The 18,571-nt window shown below is 48.2% G+C and overlaps 1 protein-coding gene across 1 annotated transcript; it reads right to left on the reverse strand.

Annotated features, from left to right (window-relative positions):
* Window positions 1–919: 919 nt before the first annotated feature.
* Window positions 920–12,961, reverse strand: LOC110577191 (glyoxylate/hydroxypyruvate reductase B-like). Its single transcript, XM_021686432.2, has 6 exons — window positions 12,899–12,961; window positions 9,385–9,769; window positions 8,433–8,604; window positions 6,627–6,805; window positions 4,348–4,444; window positions 920–1,100 (listed from the first exon to the last, which is right to left on the reverse strand). The coding sequence occupies exons 2-6, from the start codon at window positions 9,764–9,766 to the stop codon at window positions 944–946; spliced, it is 987 nt and encodes a 328-aa protein (XP_021542107.1). The 5' UTR covers window positions 9,767–9,769; window positions 12,899–12,961; the 3' UTR covers window positions 920–943.
* Window positions 12,962–18,571: the final 5,610 nt, after the last annotated feature.

Genomic DNA, 18,571 nt, shown 5'->3' on the forward strand with positions numbered 1-18,571 from the left:
GTGCGCGAAGTGGGGAGGTGCGCCTAGCAGCGCCCGCGCCACCCGGCTGAAGATGAGAGCGGGGGGTGAGGTGCGGACGACCCGGGGCTCCTGAAGCGGAGCCCCTGCCGCCTCAGCAGCCTCCTGTGCGCTCCAGGAGGAGGCAGGCCCGTGCCTGGGGGTCCGCCCGGCTCGACGCCCCGCGCCCCTCCTGCCCGCACGACCGGGGCCGCAGTCCTCGCGGGAACTTGGCGCACGGACGCTGTCGCTGGAGGGTCAGAATGTCAGGGACACTAACCCACGGCAGGAGGGAAGGCGGCAGGGCCCCCGAGGAGATGCAGACCCAGCCCAGGGTTCACTCCAAAGGCAGGTGTCTGCCTGCTGTTGAGGGGGGACGCCAGCAGCTCTGTGCTGGGCTTCACTAGGCAACAGGACAGCTGCCCTCAGAGCTGCCCGGAGGAGGGAGTGAGAGAGGACGCCAAGCGCTGAGCAGGCTCTCAGTGGACAGCATTACTGCTCTCAAGGTTTTTTGGCCAAAAGAATATTAAACATTTTTGGGCGCCTGGGTGGCTCAGTTGGTTAAGCGACTGCCTTCGGCTCAGGTCATGATCCTGGAGTCCCTGGATCGAGTCCCGCATCGGGCTCCCTGCTCGGCAGGGAGTCTGCTTCTCCCTCTCCTGCTCCCCCCTCTTGTGCTCTCTCACTCTCTCTCTCTCAAATAAATAAATAAAATCTTTAAAAAAAAAAAAAGAATATTAAACATTTTTTTAAATGTATTTATTTACCTGATCTCCACTCCTTAGGTGGGGCCTCAAACAGGACCCTGACATCTTCCGACTGAGCCAGCCAGGCACCCTTTGGCCAAAAGAATATTAAACCAATCTATATAATGGACTCTAGTAAAACACAAAATAAGATTTTTTTCCCATTTAATCTGTCATCGCACTGATCAGCCCACATAAGATCATTTAAGTAGCACTTCGTTAGGAATGGGAAGGCCATTGAGAGAAGCCAGGATGCTTTCCACCAGATTCTCCATCATCTGTCGTCTGGCTTGGTGAGTAGCACTTCCAATGTGAGGTGTCAGAGTGATGTTCCTCAACTTCAATAAAGGATGATCTCTGAAATGCAGATTAATTGATGAAAACTGTTCAGCATGGTTTGGTGTCTCTAATTTCACATTCTGGTTTGATACCCTCATGCTGAGAAGGGGAGGCTATGGGTAGCCTTACAGCATGACCCCACTCATCTAATGCCAGTAAGTGGGGGGGGGCAGCATTTTGGGGGGCGAAACAAGTATCCTAGTCACACCCAGACCATTAGCACACAATGCCATGACATGGGGTGGATTAAACAACACTGGCCCCCAAAACAGAAGAGGCCCTTGGGGATCTGGATGCTAGTCTAGGCATCATGGGACAGGCTGAATGTGCCTTTAATGAGTAGTGGCATTCAGAGGGGAAAGATTAACTGGAGGGGCAGTTCTCTTCCCCAAAGAAGGCAGAGGATGGGAGTCAGCTGGAAAAAGAAGGAAGTGTTAGTGAAGGGGGTCAGGGGGACTCAAACAATGATGGTAACCCCAGCAACCAGCACTAGGAAAGGGCAGTGACCTGACCCGGCAGGGCCTCTTGACTGTTTTAATACAAAAGCCAAAGTAAGCATGCAGCAATAAGCCTCCATCCTCTGGGAATATTATGGACCCCCAATCTGTGGAAATTCTCTGGGGGCACTTGTAATTTATATCAATGCACTATGACTGTCCTTGCCCCCAGGGCTGATCAAAGTGAAGACAGAGCCTATAATACCGTTAGCAGGGCAGAAACTACTCAAAAAAACACTTCTGTCCTCCTGCTAGGAAGGAGGTGGGCCCTACTATCTAACAGCACACGCCGGACACCAGTCTCAGTATGAGGTTGTCCCCACGACTCAGAACTCAGAAAAACAGAGTCGTGGCCAATTGTAACAACACCTGTCCAGAGTATTTGGCGTACAGGCAAGACCTGATTTGTTATGTCATGAAACTGAATTGTACCAGCACAACATTGCAACACTGGCATTGCTGAGATTTAAGTCACAGGATAACACTGACAAGCTTTGGGAGAGACCCCTGTCCTTGCCCTGTGACTTGTTAGTGAAGCTACCAAAAAGCTCATTCAGCAGACTCGGCAACAGGTGAGCCCTAAGCTTCTAGGTTTCTGAATAAATTGACAACTGTCTAGAATGCTCATGCTTCTTAATTGATACTGACATTCTTTTGTTCTACATTAGTGGTTCTCAAACATTTGGTCTCAGGTACACTCTTCAGGTCAGTATTTTTTTGTTGTTAATTTTTTTTTTTTAAGTAGGCTCCACCCCCAATGTGGGGCTTGAATTCACAACCCTGAGGTCAAGAGTCGCGCTCTCTACCAACAGCCAGCCATGCACCCCAGGACCTCTTTACACTCTTTTTAAAAATTTTTAAGATTTTATTTATTTGAGTGAGAGAGAGAGTGCAAGTGAGAGGCAGAGGGAGAAGCAGACTCCCCGCTGAGCAGGGAGCCCAATGCGGGGCTCGATCCCAGAACCCTGGGATCACAACCTGAGCTGAAGACAGACGCTTAACCGACTGAGCCAGCCAGGTGCCCCTCTTTACACTCTTAAAATTGAGAATCACAAAAAGCATTTGTTTTTATGGGTTGTATCTGTCAACATTTATTGTATTAGAGATTAAAACTAAAAAAGATTAATACAATAACAGAAGCACACATTTCATTAGTTGTCAGAGTGATGATGTCATCAGTCTGTACTGAAACATCAGTGAAAAATTATGACTGTACACACCCCTCAAAGCGTCTCCAGACCACATTCTGAGAAACTATTCTAAATAAACTTGTTTGTGTTTTTTTTTCAGAAATGTAAGTTCTATGGTCAGTCTTGATAAACTTAAGATACTAAATTTGGTTGTAATGTCAAACATCCAGCTGACAGTAATTTGCTTACTAGACAAATCAAAGCTGGAGGAATCAAACCTGGCTTAATGAATGACACCAAGATTCAAAATAAATGACAGAATCAAGACTCCAGTCCCAACAGTCTGGATCAATGGGTCAAAACACAAGCATGGAGCGCCTAGGTGGCTCAGTCAGTGGAGTGTCCAACTCTTGATGGAGACCCTGGAGTTGGGGCTCAGCAGGGCGTCTACGTGAGACTCACCCTCTGCCCCCCCACGCATGCATGCATGCGTGCTCCATGCACCCTCTCTCTCTCTCTCAAAAAATACACAGGGGCGCCTGGGTGGCTCAGTCGTTAAGCGTCTGCCTTCGGCTCAGGTCGTGATCCTGGGGTCCTGGGATTGAGCCCCGCATCGGGCTCCCTGCTCAGCAGGAAGCCTGCTTCTCCCTCTCCCACTCCCCCTGCTTGTGTTCCCTCTCTCGCTGTGTCTCTCTGTCAAATAAATAAATAAAATCTTAGAAAAAAATTTTAAAAAGGGGCACCTGAGTGGCTCAGTCGGTTAAGTGGCTGCCTTCAGCTCAGGTCATGATCCCAGGGTCCTGGGATCGAGCCCCGCATCGGGCTCCCTGCTCCGCGGGAAGCCTGCTTCTCCCTCTCCCTCTGCATGCCGCTGCCCTTGCTTGTGCTCTCCCTGACAAATAACTAAAATCTTTTAAATAAAAATAAAATGTCCTTAAGACACAGAAGCAAATTACATTAAATAGAAATAAATGTAAAATTCCACGCATATATTTAAAAGACAATTGAGAGAATAATTTCAATTTTTGCTGACTAAAAATGGAATGAACTAAGAATGCAATCGGCCTGCTAGGAATACACACTGCGAAACCAACCTGCGTGGTCAGACCCCAACATGAAGCCTGTGTTCAGGTCTTGAGAGCACATTTTCAAAGGACCTCAAAAACTAAAGTGCTAGAAGCATTAATGATGACAAGGTGTCTGGAAATGCTACCATTTCAGCTGTGATCGGGGGACCTGAAGATACTTAACCTCAGACACATGGCGGTTGTCGGGACAATACACAAGGTTTGTAAAGAGGACAATGGTCAGGGACTCTGATGCTCCAAGGGGCAAATCAGGGCCACTGGCTAAGGCAAGGACTGTTCTGGTTGGATAGGAGCAAGACTGTCCAGTGCAGTCTCCACCCATGGGGGCTGCTGCCCGAAAGCCCAGAGCTCTCTCTGCACGGAGGTGTTGAAACAGACGTCTGGCCATCTGCAGAACCGGACAGGTCACCAGAGGCCTGCTCGGACCCCTCCACGGCTGAGACCCTGCCGGTTTGTGACTTAACACGGCTGCAAAAGCCAAAAACAGTGACTGCTGGAGGAGTGCCCTCCGTGCCTTGAGAGAGATGGCAGTTCTGTCCGGCTTCCTTACCTGGGCAGGGGCTCCGGGTACGTCACATCCAGCGCTGCCCCTTTGATGACCCCAGTCTGAAGAGCCTCCATCAGCGCGTCCTGATCGACTAACAGACCTGAGTCAACGAGACAAGGCCTCTGCATTACTATGGTCGGGCAGGACCTGGGAAGGACGCTTTGGTCACCGTAGCTGCTGTTCCAAACACGTCTTGGTCCTGTCAAACGTCTGACAAAGAACGTGTGAGCTTCATTCTGCCAATTCATTATTAGACGTGGCAAGCCTGCCATGTGCCAGGCAGTGCGCTAAGCCCCGCACACACACTATCTCACTGAATCCTCCAAGAACCTGGCAAAGTCAGCATTTGTTTTACACGTGAGGAACTGAGGCCTGACCCCAGCTCACACAGCTCCTAACAGAGCAACCCAGATCTGAGCTCAGGTTTGTTTAAGCTCTGGCCTGGGCCTGTCTCACTTTACACACAACCTCCCCAGGTTACGGACACAGCCCCCAGACACTGCAAACACACTTTAAAAACTAAACCACAAGCACAATCCACAACTGTCATTTCAAATACAGAAGAGCAGAAGCTGAGAAGAAAACCCCTTCCTTGAGGCAGAGACCGGCAAGGAGCCGAACGCCGGCATCCTTTCCGCTGACTGACGGAGGGGCAGCCTGCTGGTCAGGACACAGAGTGCCCCTGGTGTGTGGGGGGCTGCTGCTGGAGATGCCTCGTCCCACGCCCTTTCCTGGGCAGGTTTTCCAGAATCTTGAGTATGTTCACCAGCCTCTGACATTACTGAAACTACCTAAGGCACTGGTCCTTCCGGCTCGCCTACAGGGCCTGAATTTTCAGAGAACTCTCAAGCATGTTAGCTCAGCCCTGTGCGGTTTTCTGCTCTTCCGACACCAACTCTTTTTGGGTTCCCGAACCCAATTCCAACATGGGGGGGGGGGCCTCCTACAAGACCAAGCAATTCTTGGGATAGCAGCAAGGTGTCTGAGACTTCAACTCCATTCTGACACTGTCTGCCTTGGAAATAGCATCTGATCTCACAGGTTAAGGGCTCAGTCCTATAAGACTGCCTCCTGCCCCCGAATTCAGACACCAGTCGGAAATCCCAGGATGTGACTTGTGCTTCTGACCAACTGGCTGCAGATTGGAGGTTCCAGTGACCTCCTCCGTAATTTGCTGCAGCGGCTCACAGAACTCAGGGAAACACGTTTACCTGTTTGTTAAAGGGTATGACAAAGAGTAAGAATCAAGAGCCAGATGAAGAGGTGCACAGGGAGCGGTCTGGGGAAAGGGTGTGGAGCTTCCATGCCCTCTCCCGACAGCCACTCTTCCCAGTCTCCAGGTGTTCACCAATCCGGAAAATTCCGAACCCAGCCCTTTTGGGTTTTTAGGGAGGCTTCTTCGCATAGCCACGATTGATTAAATCATTGACCATTGGCTGACTGAACCTCCAGGCCCTTTCCCCTCCCCAGAGGTCAGGCGTGGGGCCAAAAGTTCCAGCCCTCTGATCACATGGTTGAACCTCCTGGCAGCTTGAGTGAGTGGGTTCCAAAAGTCGCCTTCATTAACAAAAGACACCTTTAGCACTCTCAACACTTGGGAAACGTTGAGGGTTTGGGGAGCAGAGAGCCAGGCACTGTGGATGAGGACCACAGCCGAATGACCAAATCTGTATTTCTTACAAATTACAATCTCAGGTGGCAAGCACTGTTTTCCTCGTTTTACGGATGAGACACATGTGCTGTTGGTAGCCCCAGGTGTCACACGTCCTCTGGCTCTGAACCCCACAAAGGTGCATGGCCTGGATGTTTGACAGCAAGCAGCACTGATCCTCGGATTCTTTATAAATGCCACACCAACCAACCCACAACACATGCAACTACATCTTGTATATAAACACAAAGCACTACATAAATAAGTTACTTACTTTTTAAAGTGAAGGCTCAGAAAATTCATCCCCATAAATTTTGCTTAATTACACCTGGAAAACCAAACTATAATGCCCCTACCCCAAGTAGATGCCCAAATTGGGCTGTGAAAGCCCCATATTGTAACATTCTCATCCTTTTTGTTATTAATTTGAGTTTCAAAATGATGTGAAAACAAAAATCAGAAGTATCTCTAAACAGGAAGTAGACTCCCTCGAACTCAGCATCCCCATCTCAGTGGACTTTTGGACGCCACAGCCACTGGGGTAAAGGCAGATCAGAGGAGCTGCATGGCCGGGGCGTTTCCTCCCGCATGACTGTCTAGCCCCCGGGCCCACACTCCGTGGAGACAGTACCCCTGCCGATGTTGATGAGAATGGCCGTGGGCTTCATCAGACTCAGCTCCCTCTTCCCAATCAGCCTCTGGGTCTGGGGTGTCAGGCTCACAGCCAACAGCACGAAGTCTGATCGCCGAAGCAGGTCATCCAGACTCTCACAGTAAGTGGCACCAACAGCTTCCTCCTCCTCTAATTTCCTATGAAGGAACAAGGAAGAAAAACCACGTTCTCCAGTCGGAAATTCATCACGTTGCCCCAGGAAGGAGGTTCTGAGGGGATCCAAGGACGTGGCCTGTCACCACTGGCTCCAGGACCCATGGGAACCCCGTGGGCACCTCTGGGTCCTTGGAGGGGAGGCCTCAGGGTCTGTGGCTCCTTGAGGCCAGGAGCTTCCTGTCACTTGAACCCCCAGAGCCTGGTACAAGCCCGACAGTGCACCAGACATACGCTCAGCGACCACAGAACTGGAAGGAAGTAGTTCCACTCAAGTCACAGCATGAGCGTGTACTTCTTTTTTTTTAAAGATTTTATTTATTTATTTGAGAGAGAGAATGAGACAGAGAGAGCATGAGATGGGGGAGCGTCAGAGGGAGGAGCAGACTCCCTGCCGAGCAGGGAGCCCGATGCGGGGCTCGATCCCGGGACTCCAGGATCATGACCTGAGCCGAAGGCAGTCACCTAACCGACTGAGCCACCCAGGCGCCCTGAGCATGTACTTCTGTGACCACAGAGCATCACTAATGTGGGCAGACACATCCAGGTTTCCAGAAAACACACAAACAGAACAGGAAAGGGCCTAGGAATGCTGCTTATCACGCAGAAACCAAGGATCCCAGAGTCTGAAGCAGGCAGACTTTTGTGTTTTGTTTTGGTTCAATCCTAATTCCTGCTCGGGCCACCCCAAACAGCTGGTTATTCAGCAGAGATTCCAAGATCCTAGAGGTCACAGCATCCTAGGCAGCCGCCACGGCTCTACAAATATGGAATTCCAAATTACACCAATTCTCTCCTAACATGTGTTTGGGTCAGTGGACAGCCCCGAGGAAGGACGAACACCGTGCCCACATCACACACTTTGTCCTCCAAGAAGCCTGGCCTCTGTGTGTGCGTGTTCATCACAAGGAAAGTTGTCACACCTAAGTCTCTTCACCGTCCATAGTGCAAACACTGACTGAAAAGACAATCTCCCAGCTCACCATGTCTCCAAAAGTTCCTCACCAGCTGGGAATGTGGTCCACAGGCAGTGGGAGGCCCCTGAAAGGCTGTAAACAATGGCCATCATCTGGCTGCTTTGCAAGGAGGGCTGGAGGTTCAAGAGCAGAAGTGAGCAGTCCCGTAGGAGAAATATGTATTTCAGGTGAGAAAGGACGGGGCCTGAGCCAGTGGCATAGGTGAAGTGAGAGAGAACAGGCAGGTCTGAAGGCTGTTTGGAGACGGAGCCAACAAGCCCGGGCGCTGGGCTGAGGGAGAGCCTGCACACTCAAGGACGCGGGTCCCTCGCTGAGAGCCAACACGTCCGTCAGTATTAAAGGGACCACTCAAGTTGCTCAGTGGGTATGGACAGCTTCTCCCTTTCACTTTAGAAATTTAAAAAATACAATTGTGAGTTAAAATCTCTTCTGGTGAATGTTTTCAATAAAAAAAGTCTCAGCCACATTCCTAGGTAATCACCATCGCTTTCTTGACCATCATCCTTATTTTTTGGAGAGAAAGAGCAGGGGAGTCTTATGAAAAACGGGGGGATCCTATATCCAAGCCATATTGAAGGCCGTAACGGTACGAGTTCTGCTCAGTTAATTTCAGGTCCATTTTCTGAATGTTTACCTGCGTCTCCTGTTGTGATACAGAACCTTCATTTCGAATGCTTTGGCTCTCTGAGCAATCTTATAACCAATGCTGCCCATGCCAATGAGTCCCAGAGTGGCCCCCGTCACCTCTTGACCCATCCAATTTGTAGAAAATTTCTCTGTATCTGGTGCACTGGCCAACATATGACCTAAAATATAAAAGGTACAGAGTGGTGGGGATGGCACCACACACAGAAGCCCACACCCTCCCTGGGGCCTTCTGACTCCACAGCGCTCACGCCTCTCTGACCACAGACAAAGGTTTCTGTAAGGGCTGAAGGGGGGGACAAACGGCAATTTCCTCGTAACAAAACCAGAGCATCCTGGTAGAAAGCTTTAAAACACCAGCTTCTTTTACATTAAGGAAGGCCTTCTGGTTAAAATTTGTTGGTGTTGGTATGTGTGTGTGCATGCGCATGAACCACAGCCAGACCAGAAAGAGCCTGGTTCTCGCTTCCCCTTTCCTCAGGTGTCTTTGTACCCAAGTCCACCGGGAGGGAGAGGGAAGAGCTGAACTGCTCCGCTGCCCTTCCTGGGGGCCCTCCCAGAGATGTCCAGGGTGTGCAGAGGTCCTGCCTTCTTACTCGGAGGCCTTCACCCCAGCAGAGACTGCTGACTAACCAAGGAATGACGCCCAGGGCATTTCCATGGAGATGCTGAAATTACTTCCACCGTCAAGTGAATGAGTGGAAGCTGGTGGGGGGCGGACAGGGCTGCCGTCAGACAGACTGCAGGCCGCCATGTGCCGGGGAGCTGGGCTCGGGCCCTCAGTGGGCCCAATTCCCAAGTGCAACAAAGTCCTGGATACAGTGTGAAGAAGTCAGGGCCCAGGAAAGACTTGTTGTTTGAAAACAAAATTACGTTATCATCTCTGCTATCCTCTGTCATCTGCTCTCTTTGGAAAACCAGCATCTCCAATGGCTGTTTACCTTCCACGACCCTGCGAGCGGCCGCCAGCAGTAAAGCCATCCCCATGTCGGCCGTGGGGCTGGACACGGCCTGTGGTGTGTTGGCTACCTTCACACCAAAGCTGGCGATGAGCTTCAGGTCCAGGTGATCGAGACCTACTCCTGCGCTGGCAATTATCTTCAAGGAGGGCAGGCTCCCCAGGAGCTCCTGGTCAATAGCTGGCCTTCCTCCCCAGATATATACAGCTTGGATCTTTGGGCCAAATTGCATTTTATTTTCCAAAAATTCTTGCAAGGTAATGAGATTAAAGTGTTTCTGCAGATCTCCAACATGATCTTCACATATACCATAAGATCCCTCCAATCCAGACACCAACACGCCAGGTAAGTCCTGATCCCCCATGGCCTGCAGGAAGACAAGCACAATTTCTGCTGTCAAAACGTCTTTAAAAGAACAATCAATATGATCCTGTAGCTCCCTGCTACTCTGTGCTCTTTGAGGGTTCTGAGCACCCAATTTCCAACATGGGGGATCCCCCACTCACAACTCCAAGCAATTCTCAGGATACCAGCTGAGTGTCCCAGTGCCTGAGAATTCAACTCAATTCTGACACTATCTACCCAAAGATAGCATCAAATCCCACACGTTAAGGGCTGAGTCCTCTAAGACTGCCCACCCCACCTTCCGACACCAGTCACAGGCTCCAGGCTGCTCCCTGTGCTTCTGACCCACTGGCAGATTGGAGTTTCCAACCACCTCCTCCTTAGGTTCTTTGAACTCGCCAGAGCAGCTCACAGACCTCGGGGGCACTGCCTTGTGCTTCCCAGTTCCTTAAAGGATATGATAAAGGACACGAAGAGTGAGGTGCCAGACAACTGAGTTTCTGTCATCATGGAGCTTGGGGCCGGCTCACGGTAGAAGAGTTGTTTCCCTAAGCGTGGAAGGTCTCCAGAAAGGACCAAAAAGCTGACCTCTTGGGTTTTTATGGAGGCTTCATTGCGTAGCCAGGATTGATGAAATCATTGGCCACTGGCGGAGTCAACCTGCATCCTCTCCCCAGAGGTCAGGGATGGGGCTGAAACTTCCAACCTCTGATCACAAGGTTGGTCCTCCTGGCAGCCCGCCCCGTCCTGGGGTGGGGTCCCAAAGTCACCTTCATTAAGACCATGTCACCTTTCTGGCTCAGAAGCATTTCCAGGAACTGGATAAAGACCAAATACATCAGGTATATTTTGATCATCTGAACAACCAAATACATATTTCTCATAAATCACTGCAGTTACTCTTTAGATTTTCTAAATTACATCAACACTGGAATTCATTTTATTTCTTGGACAAATCCCTATAATACCTGAGGGCAACAGACCCACTCCTCTGAAGTTACCAATGTCTCCATCACGCCCACTTTCCTCCCTATCCTACTTGGGTCTTTATTTCTACCTTTCAGCTGTGGTGGCAGCCTCTCAGATGGCCTCCAAAGATCTCCCTCCTGTCAACCACATCTTTGCGTGACCCCAACCCTGGTGCTTCAAGTAAAGAGAAGACAGCAGAAGCAATGGGAGGTCACCATGTGGGCTCTCTTTCTCCCATTCCTGGGGGAGGCCAGGGCCGTGCTGGGAGACATCCCTGTGCAGACGCCCATGTGAGTGAGCTTGGAAGCAGATCTAAGAGGCCTGCCAACAGCCTGGTGAGCAGGGAGGTGACCACAGCCCTGGCCAACCCTCCATTAATGTTTCATAAGATCTTGGGTAAGCCACTCCTGGATTCCTGACCCAAAAACCTGGGAGGTCATAGAGTTTGTTTTTACAGCCACTGAAATTTAGGTAATTTGTTATATATGCAGCAGTAACTAATTAGACCATTTTTTACTGTGAAAATAAAAGATAGGTTATTATCTGCCAAATGGATTAAATAAGGTTTTATGATCCTTGTTCCTTTTTTTCAATTTTTTTATTATTTATTTATTTATTTGAGAGAGAGAGAGAGAGAGAGAAACAGCATGAGAGGGGATAGGGTCAGAGGGAGAAGCAGGCTCCCCGCTGAGCCGGGAGCCCGATGTGGGACTCGATCCCAGGACTCCGGGATCATGACCTGAGCCGAAGGCAGTCGCTTAACCAACTGAGCCACCCAGGCGCCCTATGATCCTTGTTCCTAACTAAAGATATTTTTAATATTTTATAACTTTCCTCCACAAGGAAAACAAAGCAGGATTAGGTCTAGACAAGCTGGGCTCTGGGTTCAGACCAACCGCTCTGCTGGGCTGGGCTTTTCTCTGAAACTCACTTTCCTCAAACATAAAAGGAGGGCAACACACAGCCTTGCTGGTGGCCCCAACCACGAGAGAACATGTAGAGCCTGGAGAATCAACTGTAAGCTTTCAACAAACGGAAGTTACTAACATTTCAACCTGAACAACGTAGACATTCACCCAAGTCTCTAAAAATTAACAGACTACACCAAAAAGGGAGATTGAATTCATAAAACACAGCATAATTTCTTTCTTTTTTTTTTTAAGATTTTAAAAAAATTTTATTTGAGAGAGAGCACGCACAAGCAGGGGAGAGGGGCAGAGGGAAAGTGAGAAGCAAACTCCCCACTGAGCAGGGAGCTCAATGAGGGGCTTGATCCCAGGACCCTGGGATCATGACCTGAGCCGAAGCCAGACACTTAACCAGCTGAGCTACCCAGGCACCCCCACAGTAGAATTTCTTAAAATCCTATTTTCTCATGTATCTTCCTCCCTTAACATGGACAGATGGGCCCAATACCCCCCAAATTGTCCTCACTTCCCCAATGTGCAAGATTCGCCTCAAATCCACACCGCTAGCTTTGATCTTCTCTATAACCCCTGTCAAAGCCCATTGTCTCACTACCAGCAGTCCTGCTCCCTCCATGAGTCCAAAACCAAAGTCGTTTGTTCTCGGTCCCCCACACAGACCATGGGCCCAGATTCTGCACAAAAGAGGCTCAGGAAAAAAAAAAGAGGCTCAGAAAATAGGCTGAAAAACAAGAATTCTCCTTAATGAGGGGTAGGTGGGAATGATCTAATCAGCACTTGACTAGATAAGGGACCTAAAAGGTTAGGATATGCCAAAGGGTTGCCGGATTCCTTGACAATGTTTGGGGTTCAGGGTTACTGAAAACAGCACCATTTTCACCTTTTACGTGTCCTTTCTCCAGTCACCAGGTATCAGCAAATCCAATATAACTTAAAACCAATACTATCATCTCAAGTACTAGCAAAAACAGGTGCTTTGAGAAATGGCCTGTCAGGGAACGCCTGGGTGGCTCGGTCGGTGAAGCGTCTGCCTTCCGCTCAGGTCATAATCCCAGAGCCTGCTTCTCCCTCTGGCCCTGCCACCCCCCCTGCTTGTGCTCGCACATTCTCTTTCTCTCTGACAAATAAATAAATACAATCTTAAAAAGAGAGAGAGAGAAATGGCCTGGCAGGGCTTGCTAAACACTGAAGAAAAAACTGAATTCATGTAAGGGAGTAAATTATACTAAAATCTGATATGGGTAGCTGAATCTTACCTACTTAAAGCTTAATCTGCCATTACAGGGTGCCTGGGTGGCTCAGTCAGTTAAGCGTCTGCGTTCAGCTCAGGTCATGATCTCAGGGTCTTGGGATCGAGTCCTGCGTCGGGCTCCCTGTTCAGGGGGGATTCTGCTTCTCCCTCTCCCTGCTACTCCACCTGCTCCTGATCTCTCTCTCTCTCTGTCAAATAAATAAATAAAATGTTTAAAAAATATAAATAAATAAAATAAAGCTTAATCTGCCATTGCCTAGAGCTTAGAAAAATAGCAAATCCCTGTCCAAGTTGATCTTTAGATTCTGGCAGAGTCCCTGAAGCTGCCTTAAGTCCTCTCTGTCCAGGAGGCAGGTATAAATGAGGTCGATTTTCCTTGCTAAATCTTTAGGATTGAGCAATGCAGGTCTGGATGGGTATTTTTTTTTTTTTTAAAGATTTTATTTATTTATTTGAGAGAGAGAACACATGAGAGGGGGGAGGGTCGGAGGGAGAAGCAGACCCCTTGCAGAGCAGGGAGCCCGATGCGGGACTCGATCCAGGGACTCCAGGATCATGACCTGAGCCGAAGGCAGTCGCTTAACCAACTGAGCCACCCAGGCGCCCTGGATGGGTATTAGAATTCTACTTGGCCCACCTGTTCCAGGTAACGCCCAAGGTCACAGCCACACCCATGTCGCAGAGTTTGATTTAGTCGCTGGCCCAGGCGACACCCCTGGGGCACATTTACCTTTTCAAAAGACCGCAGGGGTGCCTCGCTGGCTCAGTGGGTAGTGCAAGCGACTCGATCTCAGGTCAGTTCAAGCCCCAGGTGGGCGTGGAGCATACTTTAAAAAAAAAAAAAAGATAAAAACACCCTAGCCTCCGGAGCACCTACTTCACAGTAAACACCAGGGGTCACGGAGCGCAGCAATCCCGCACCTGCTCTCCGCCCCGCCCCAGGCCCCGCCCCAGGCCCCGCCCCCGCTCCACCTTCCGAAGGCCCCGTCCACAGGCCCCACCCTGAACCCACCCTTCACTCCGCTCCCAGGATGCCAAGACCCACCCCTGAGGCCGCCCGGCCATGCCCTTAGCACAGCAAAAACGGCTTTTTTGGGAGGAATTGAAACTGAAGACAAAGAAGCTATGGCAAAAATCATACGCTGGTCCAACAAATTAGGAGAAAGTTGGACAAAGTCCCTTAGACAAAAGCAAGAGCTCAGGGTGACGACAGTTTGCCATCACTTGGATTGCAGGAAAAGCTGATTTCATCTTTTCCTGCTGGAGCCTGTAACTGATGATTCTTCGGGTTGATGTTCTTCCGTTAGGGTCTCTAATTGACAATTCTTCCTGTAATTGACCTTCCATGGGGGGCGGGGGAGCACCCCCTTCTGGCCTTCCTACTCCATTTTAGTGAAGTTTCCCTTTATTAATTTTCACATTTCTTAGTCAAAAATACTATCTCGGGAGATGTCTGGGCTAATTATGTTTTTTTTAAATAGACTAAATGGTACTAGTAAGACAGGTAATGGGTCGCTTAAAGCCGCGTCTTTAGGAAACTGTCATTGGGTCCTGGCTTCACTTGCCACCTCTACTGTGATGGTTCTCCAGTTTTTACGCCCTCTCTCACGGAACTCTGGAAGCTGCCTAACTACCCTCTCCTCATGGACTCCCTTTGCTATCTTTTTCCCCATACATGGCAGCCTAGGTGATTGAAAAATACATAAAGCTGGTATGTTCACTGCCAGCTAAAGCCCCTTGGCAGCTCACCTTGCTCATATGGTCAAGTCCAAAATCCTGAGCACAGCCTCCGAGGCCCCCATTCCCTGGCCTGCCCACCTCTGCAAACCCCTTGAGTGTTCCTATCATCAGCTGCATATCTTCTGCCAGGTGCCCCAAAGTGCCAGGCTGCTGGCCCTGGACTTGTTCCCAGGTTGCCTGGACCCAAACCCAGCCCTTCCCCTAGTCCTCATTCATCGGGCAGGTCATCCCTTGGGGGGAAGGCTTTTCCGAACTCCCTGCTGAATGTGCTCACTCTGGACTCGCCCCCATAGGACTCCGTCATGGATCCAAGTTAAATGTATGATTTTCTGGTAAGATCAGGCCTTCTGCTAGACCCCGCTCCATGAGGGCAGGGACTCAGACATGTTGAAGTCCATTTCAAGCATTCCTGTCCAGCACACGTATGTGCTCAATAAAGATTTGCCGAATAACTAAGGAATGAATGATATGTGAAGGAAGGAAAGTTTCCCAAAACAGAACTGCCCAGAACGTACAGGCTGAAAGAGGACATGGAGTTTTACTATTTTCCTTTTTCTTTTTTTTTTTAAGATTTTATTTATTTGACAGAGAGAGACACAAGCAGGGGGAGTGGAGAGGGAGAAGCAGGCTTCCTGCAGAGCAGGGAGCCCGATGCAGGGCTCAATCCTAAGACCCTGGGATCATGACCCAAGCCGAAGGCAGATGCTTAACAACTGAGCCACCCAGGCACCTGGAGTTTTACTATTTCTATCTCAAGATCATAACAAAGCTCTTAAGCCAGCATTGACTTGCAAAAAATGAAATTACCAGTAACCAAATACCCACCCTAAGTGCTCTATCAACTTCAGTCCAGCAAGAATCCAAACTGCCCCAGAATCCCTGCTGTGTTCAGTTGGAAGTCACTATAGTAAAAAAAATAAGAATTTGATAAAACCGGCTTTAACTTTATTACTAAATGCACACAAGAGTATTTATAACATGTGTGAGTTATAAAAATAGTAATAAAATGAACCCGTTATGTGTTATATATATGTATATATTCCTTAGTATATTAAGAAATATACCATTCCTGTTACTTTTGAAGTTTTTTGTGTCACTCCCCGTGGCTCCAGAGGTAACCCCTACTTTGAATTTAGTGATATACAGGCATACCTCGGAGATACTGAGGGTTTGGTTCCAAGCCCTGCAATAAAGCAAGTATCACAATAAAGCAAGTCAAGTGATTTTTTTTGTTTCCCAGTGCATATAAAAATTATGTTTACACCATACTGTAGTCTATTAACTATGGAAGAGCACTGTGTGTAAAAAAATGTACATACCTTAATTTTAAAATACTTTATTCCAAAAAATGTTAACCACCACCTGGGCTGTGAGTTGTAATCTTTTTGCTGGTGGAGGGTCTTGCCCCGATGTTGGTGGCTGCTGAAGGCTGGGTGGCCATGGCAATTTCTTAAAACAAGACAACAATGAAGTTTGCCACATCAATTGGCTATTCCTTTCACAAACAATTTCTTTGTGGCACTCGAAGCTATTTGATAGCATTTTACCCACAGCAGAACTTCTTTCAAAATTGGAGTCAACCCTCTCAAACCCTACAGTCTTATCAACTAAACATATGTAATATTCTAAATCCTTTGTTGTCATTTCAACAATTTTCACAGCATCTTCACCAGTAGATTCCATCTCGAAAAACCCATTTCTTTGCTCATCTATAAGAAGCAACTTCCTGGAGTGCCTGGGTGGCTTTCGGTTAAGCATCCAACTCTTGATTTCGATTCAGGCCATGATCTGGGGTTGGTGGATGGAGCCCCACACTGGGCTCTGCACTCAGTGCTCTCTCTCCCTCTGCCCCTGCCCCTCTCCCCTACTGCTCATGGGTGTGTGCTCTCTCCCTAAAAAAGAAAAAAGCAGCAGCAACTCCCCACCCATTCAAGTTTTATCATGAGACCGCAGCAATTCAGTCCCATCTTCAGGCTCACTTCTAACTCTAGTTCTCTTGCTATTTACACCACATCTGCAGTGACTTCCTCCACTGACGTCCTGAACTCCTCAAACTCAACCATGAGGGCTGGAATCAACATCTTCAAAACTCCTGTTAATGCTGATATTTTGACCTCTTCCCTAAATTTTAATTCCAGGGCTGTCTGGGTGGCTCAGTCGGTTAAGCCACCAACTCTTGGTTTTGGCTGAGGCCATGATCCCAAGGTCATGAGATCAAGCCGCACATCGGGCTCCTCACTCAGCAGGGAGATGGCTTGAGATTCTCTCCCTCCCTCCTTCTATATGCTTCCCCCCACCCAGCAAGCACACGCGCTCTCTCTCTAAAAATAAATATATATATTTTAAAAATGTTAATTCCACTATAGTTAGCATACAGTGTTAGTTTCAGGTGTACAATATAGTGATCTCAACAGTTCTTTATATTACTCAGCGCTCATCAAGTGTACTCTTCATCCCCATCACCTATTTCACCCATCCCCCACCCACCTCCCCTCTGGTGACCATCAGTGTGTTCTCTATAGTTAAGAATGTTTTGGGAATGGGGCACCTGGGTGGCTCAGTCATTAAGCATCTGCCTTCGGCTCAGGTCATAATCCCAGGGTCCTGGGATCGAGCCCCACATCGGGCTCCCTGCTCAGCAGGAAGCCTGCTTCTCCCTCTCCCACTCACCCTGCTTGTGTTCCTGTTCTCGCTCTCTGTCAAATAAATAAATAAAATCTTAAAAAAAAAAAAAGAATGTTTTGGGGCTCCTGACTGGCTCAGTTGGAAGAGCATGTGACTCTTGATCTCCGGGTCATAACTTTGAGCCTCACGTTGGGTATAGAGATTACTTAAATAAATGAACTTAAAAAACAAAAAACAAAAAGAGCATTTTTTGGGTTGTCTCTTCCCCCCCCCCTTTTTTTTTTAAGATTTTATTTATTTGAGAGAGAATGAGAGAGACAGAGAGAGCACGAGCAGGGGAAGGGACAGAAGCAGACTCCCCACTAAGCAAGGAGCCTGATGCGGGGCCCAATCCCAGGACCCCAGATCAAGACCTGAGCCGAAGGCAGATGCCCAACTGACTGAGCCACCCAGGTGCCCCACCCCCTTTGTTTCTTACGTTCTACATATGAGTGAAGTTATACGGTATTTGTCTTTCTCTGGTTTATTTCACTTAGCATCATACTCTCTAGATCCATCCATGTTGTTGCAAATGGCAATATTTTAATGGCTTTTTAATGGCTGAATAACATTCCATTGTGTATATACCACATCTTCTTTATCTATTCACCTATTAATGGACACTTGGGCAGCTTCTGTAGTTTGGCTATTGTAGATAATGCTGCAATAAACATAAGAGTGCATATATCCCTTTGAATTTGTTTTCATATTCTTTGGGTAAATACCCAGTAGTGTGATTCCTAGATCATTGAGTATTTCTATTTTTAATTTCTTGAGAAACCTCCATACTGTCTTATAGAGTGGCTACACCAGTTTGCATTCCCACCAACAGTACATGAGGGTTCCTCTTTCTCCACATCCTTGTCGACACTTGCTGTTGTCTTCCTGAGTTTAGCCATTCTGACAGGTGTGAGGTAACATCTCATTGTGGTTTTGATTTGCATTTCCCTGATGATGAGTGATACTGAGTATCTGTTCATGTGTCTGTTGGCCCTCTGTTTGTCTTCTTTGGAGAAATGTCTGTTCATGTCTTCTGCCCATTTTTAAATTGGATTATTTGGGTTTTCTTGGTGTTGAGTTATATAAGTTTTTTACATATTTTGGATACTAACCCTTTGTTGGATATGTCATTTGCAAATATTTTCTCCCATTCAATAGGTTGCCTTTTAGTTTCGTTGGTCATTTCCTTTGCTGTGCAGCAGCTTTTTATTTTATTTAAATTCAATTACTTAACATATAGTCTATTATTAGTTTCAGGGGTAGAGTTCAGTGA

Source organism: Neomonachus schauinslandi, chromosome 14 (genome assembly GCF_002201575.2).
Source record: "Neomonachus schauinslandi chromosome 14, ASM220157v2, whole genome shotgun sequence".
Lineage (NCBI taxonomy): Eukaryota > Metazoa > Chordata > Mammalia > Carnivora > Phocidae > Neomonachus > Neomonachus schauinslandi.

What these genes read in the sequence shown, in the direction of transcription:
- LOC110577191 (XM_021686432.2), bottom strand. Translation starts at nt 9,766, where the DNA reads ATGGGGGATCAGGACTTACCTGGCGTGTTGGTGTCTGGATTGGAGGGA. An exon ending in TATCACAACAGGAGACGCAG is followed by an intron (nt 6,806 to 8,432) that starts GTAAACATTCAG and finishes GTTCCTTCATAG; the next exon opens with GAAATTAGAGGAGGAGGAAG. An exon ending in TCTCATCAACATCGGCAGGG is followed by an intron (nt 4,445 to 6,626) that starts GTACTGTCTCCA and finishes TCGTTGACTCAG; the next exon opens with GTCTGTTAGTCGATCAGGAC.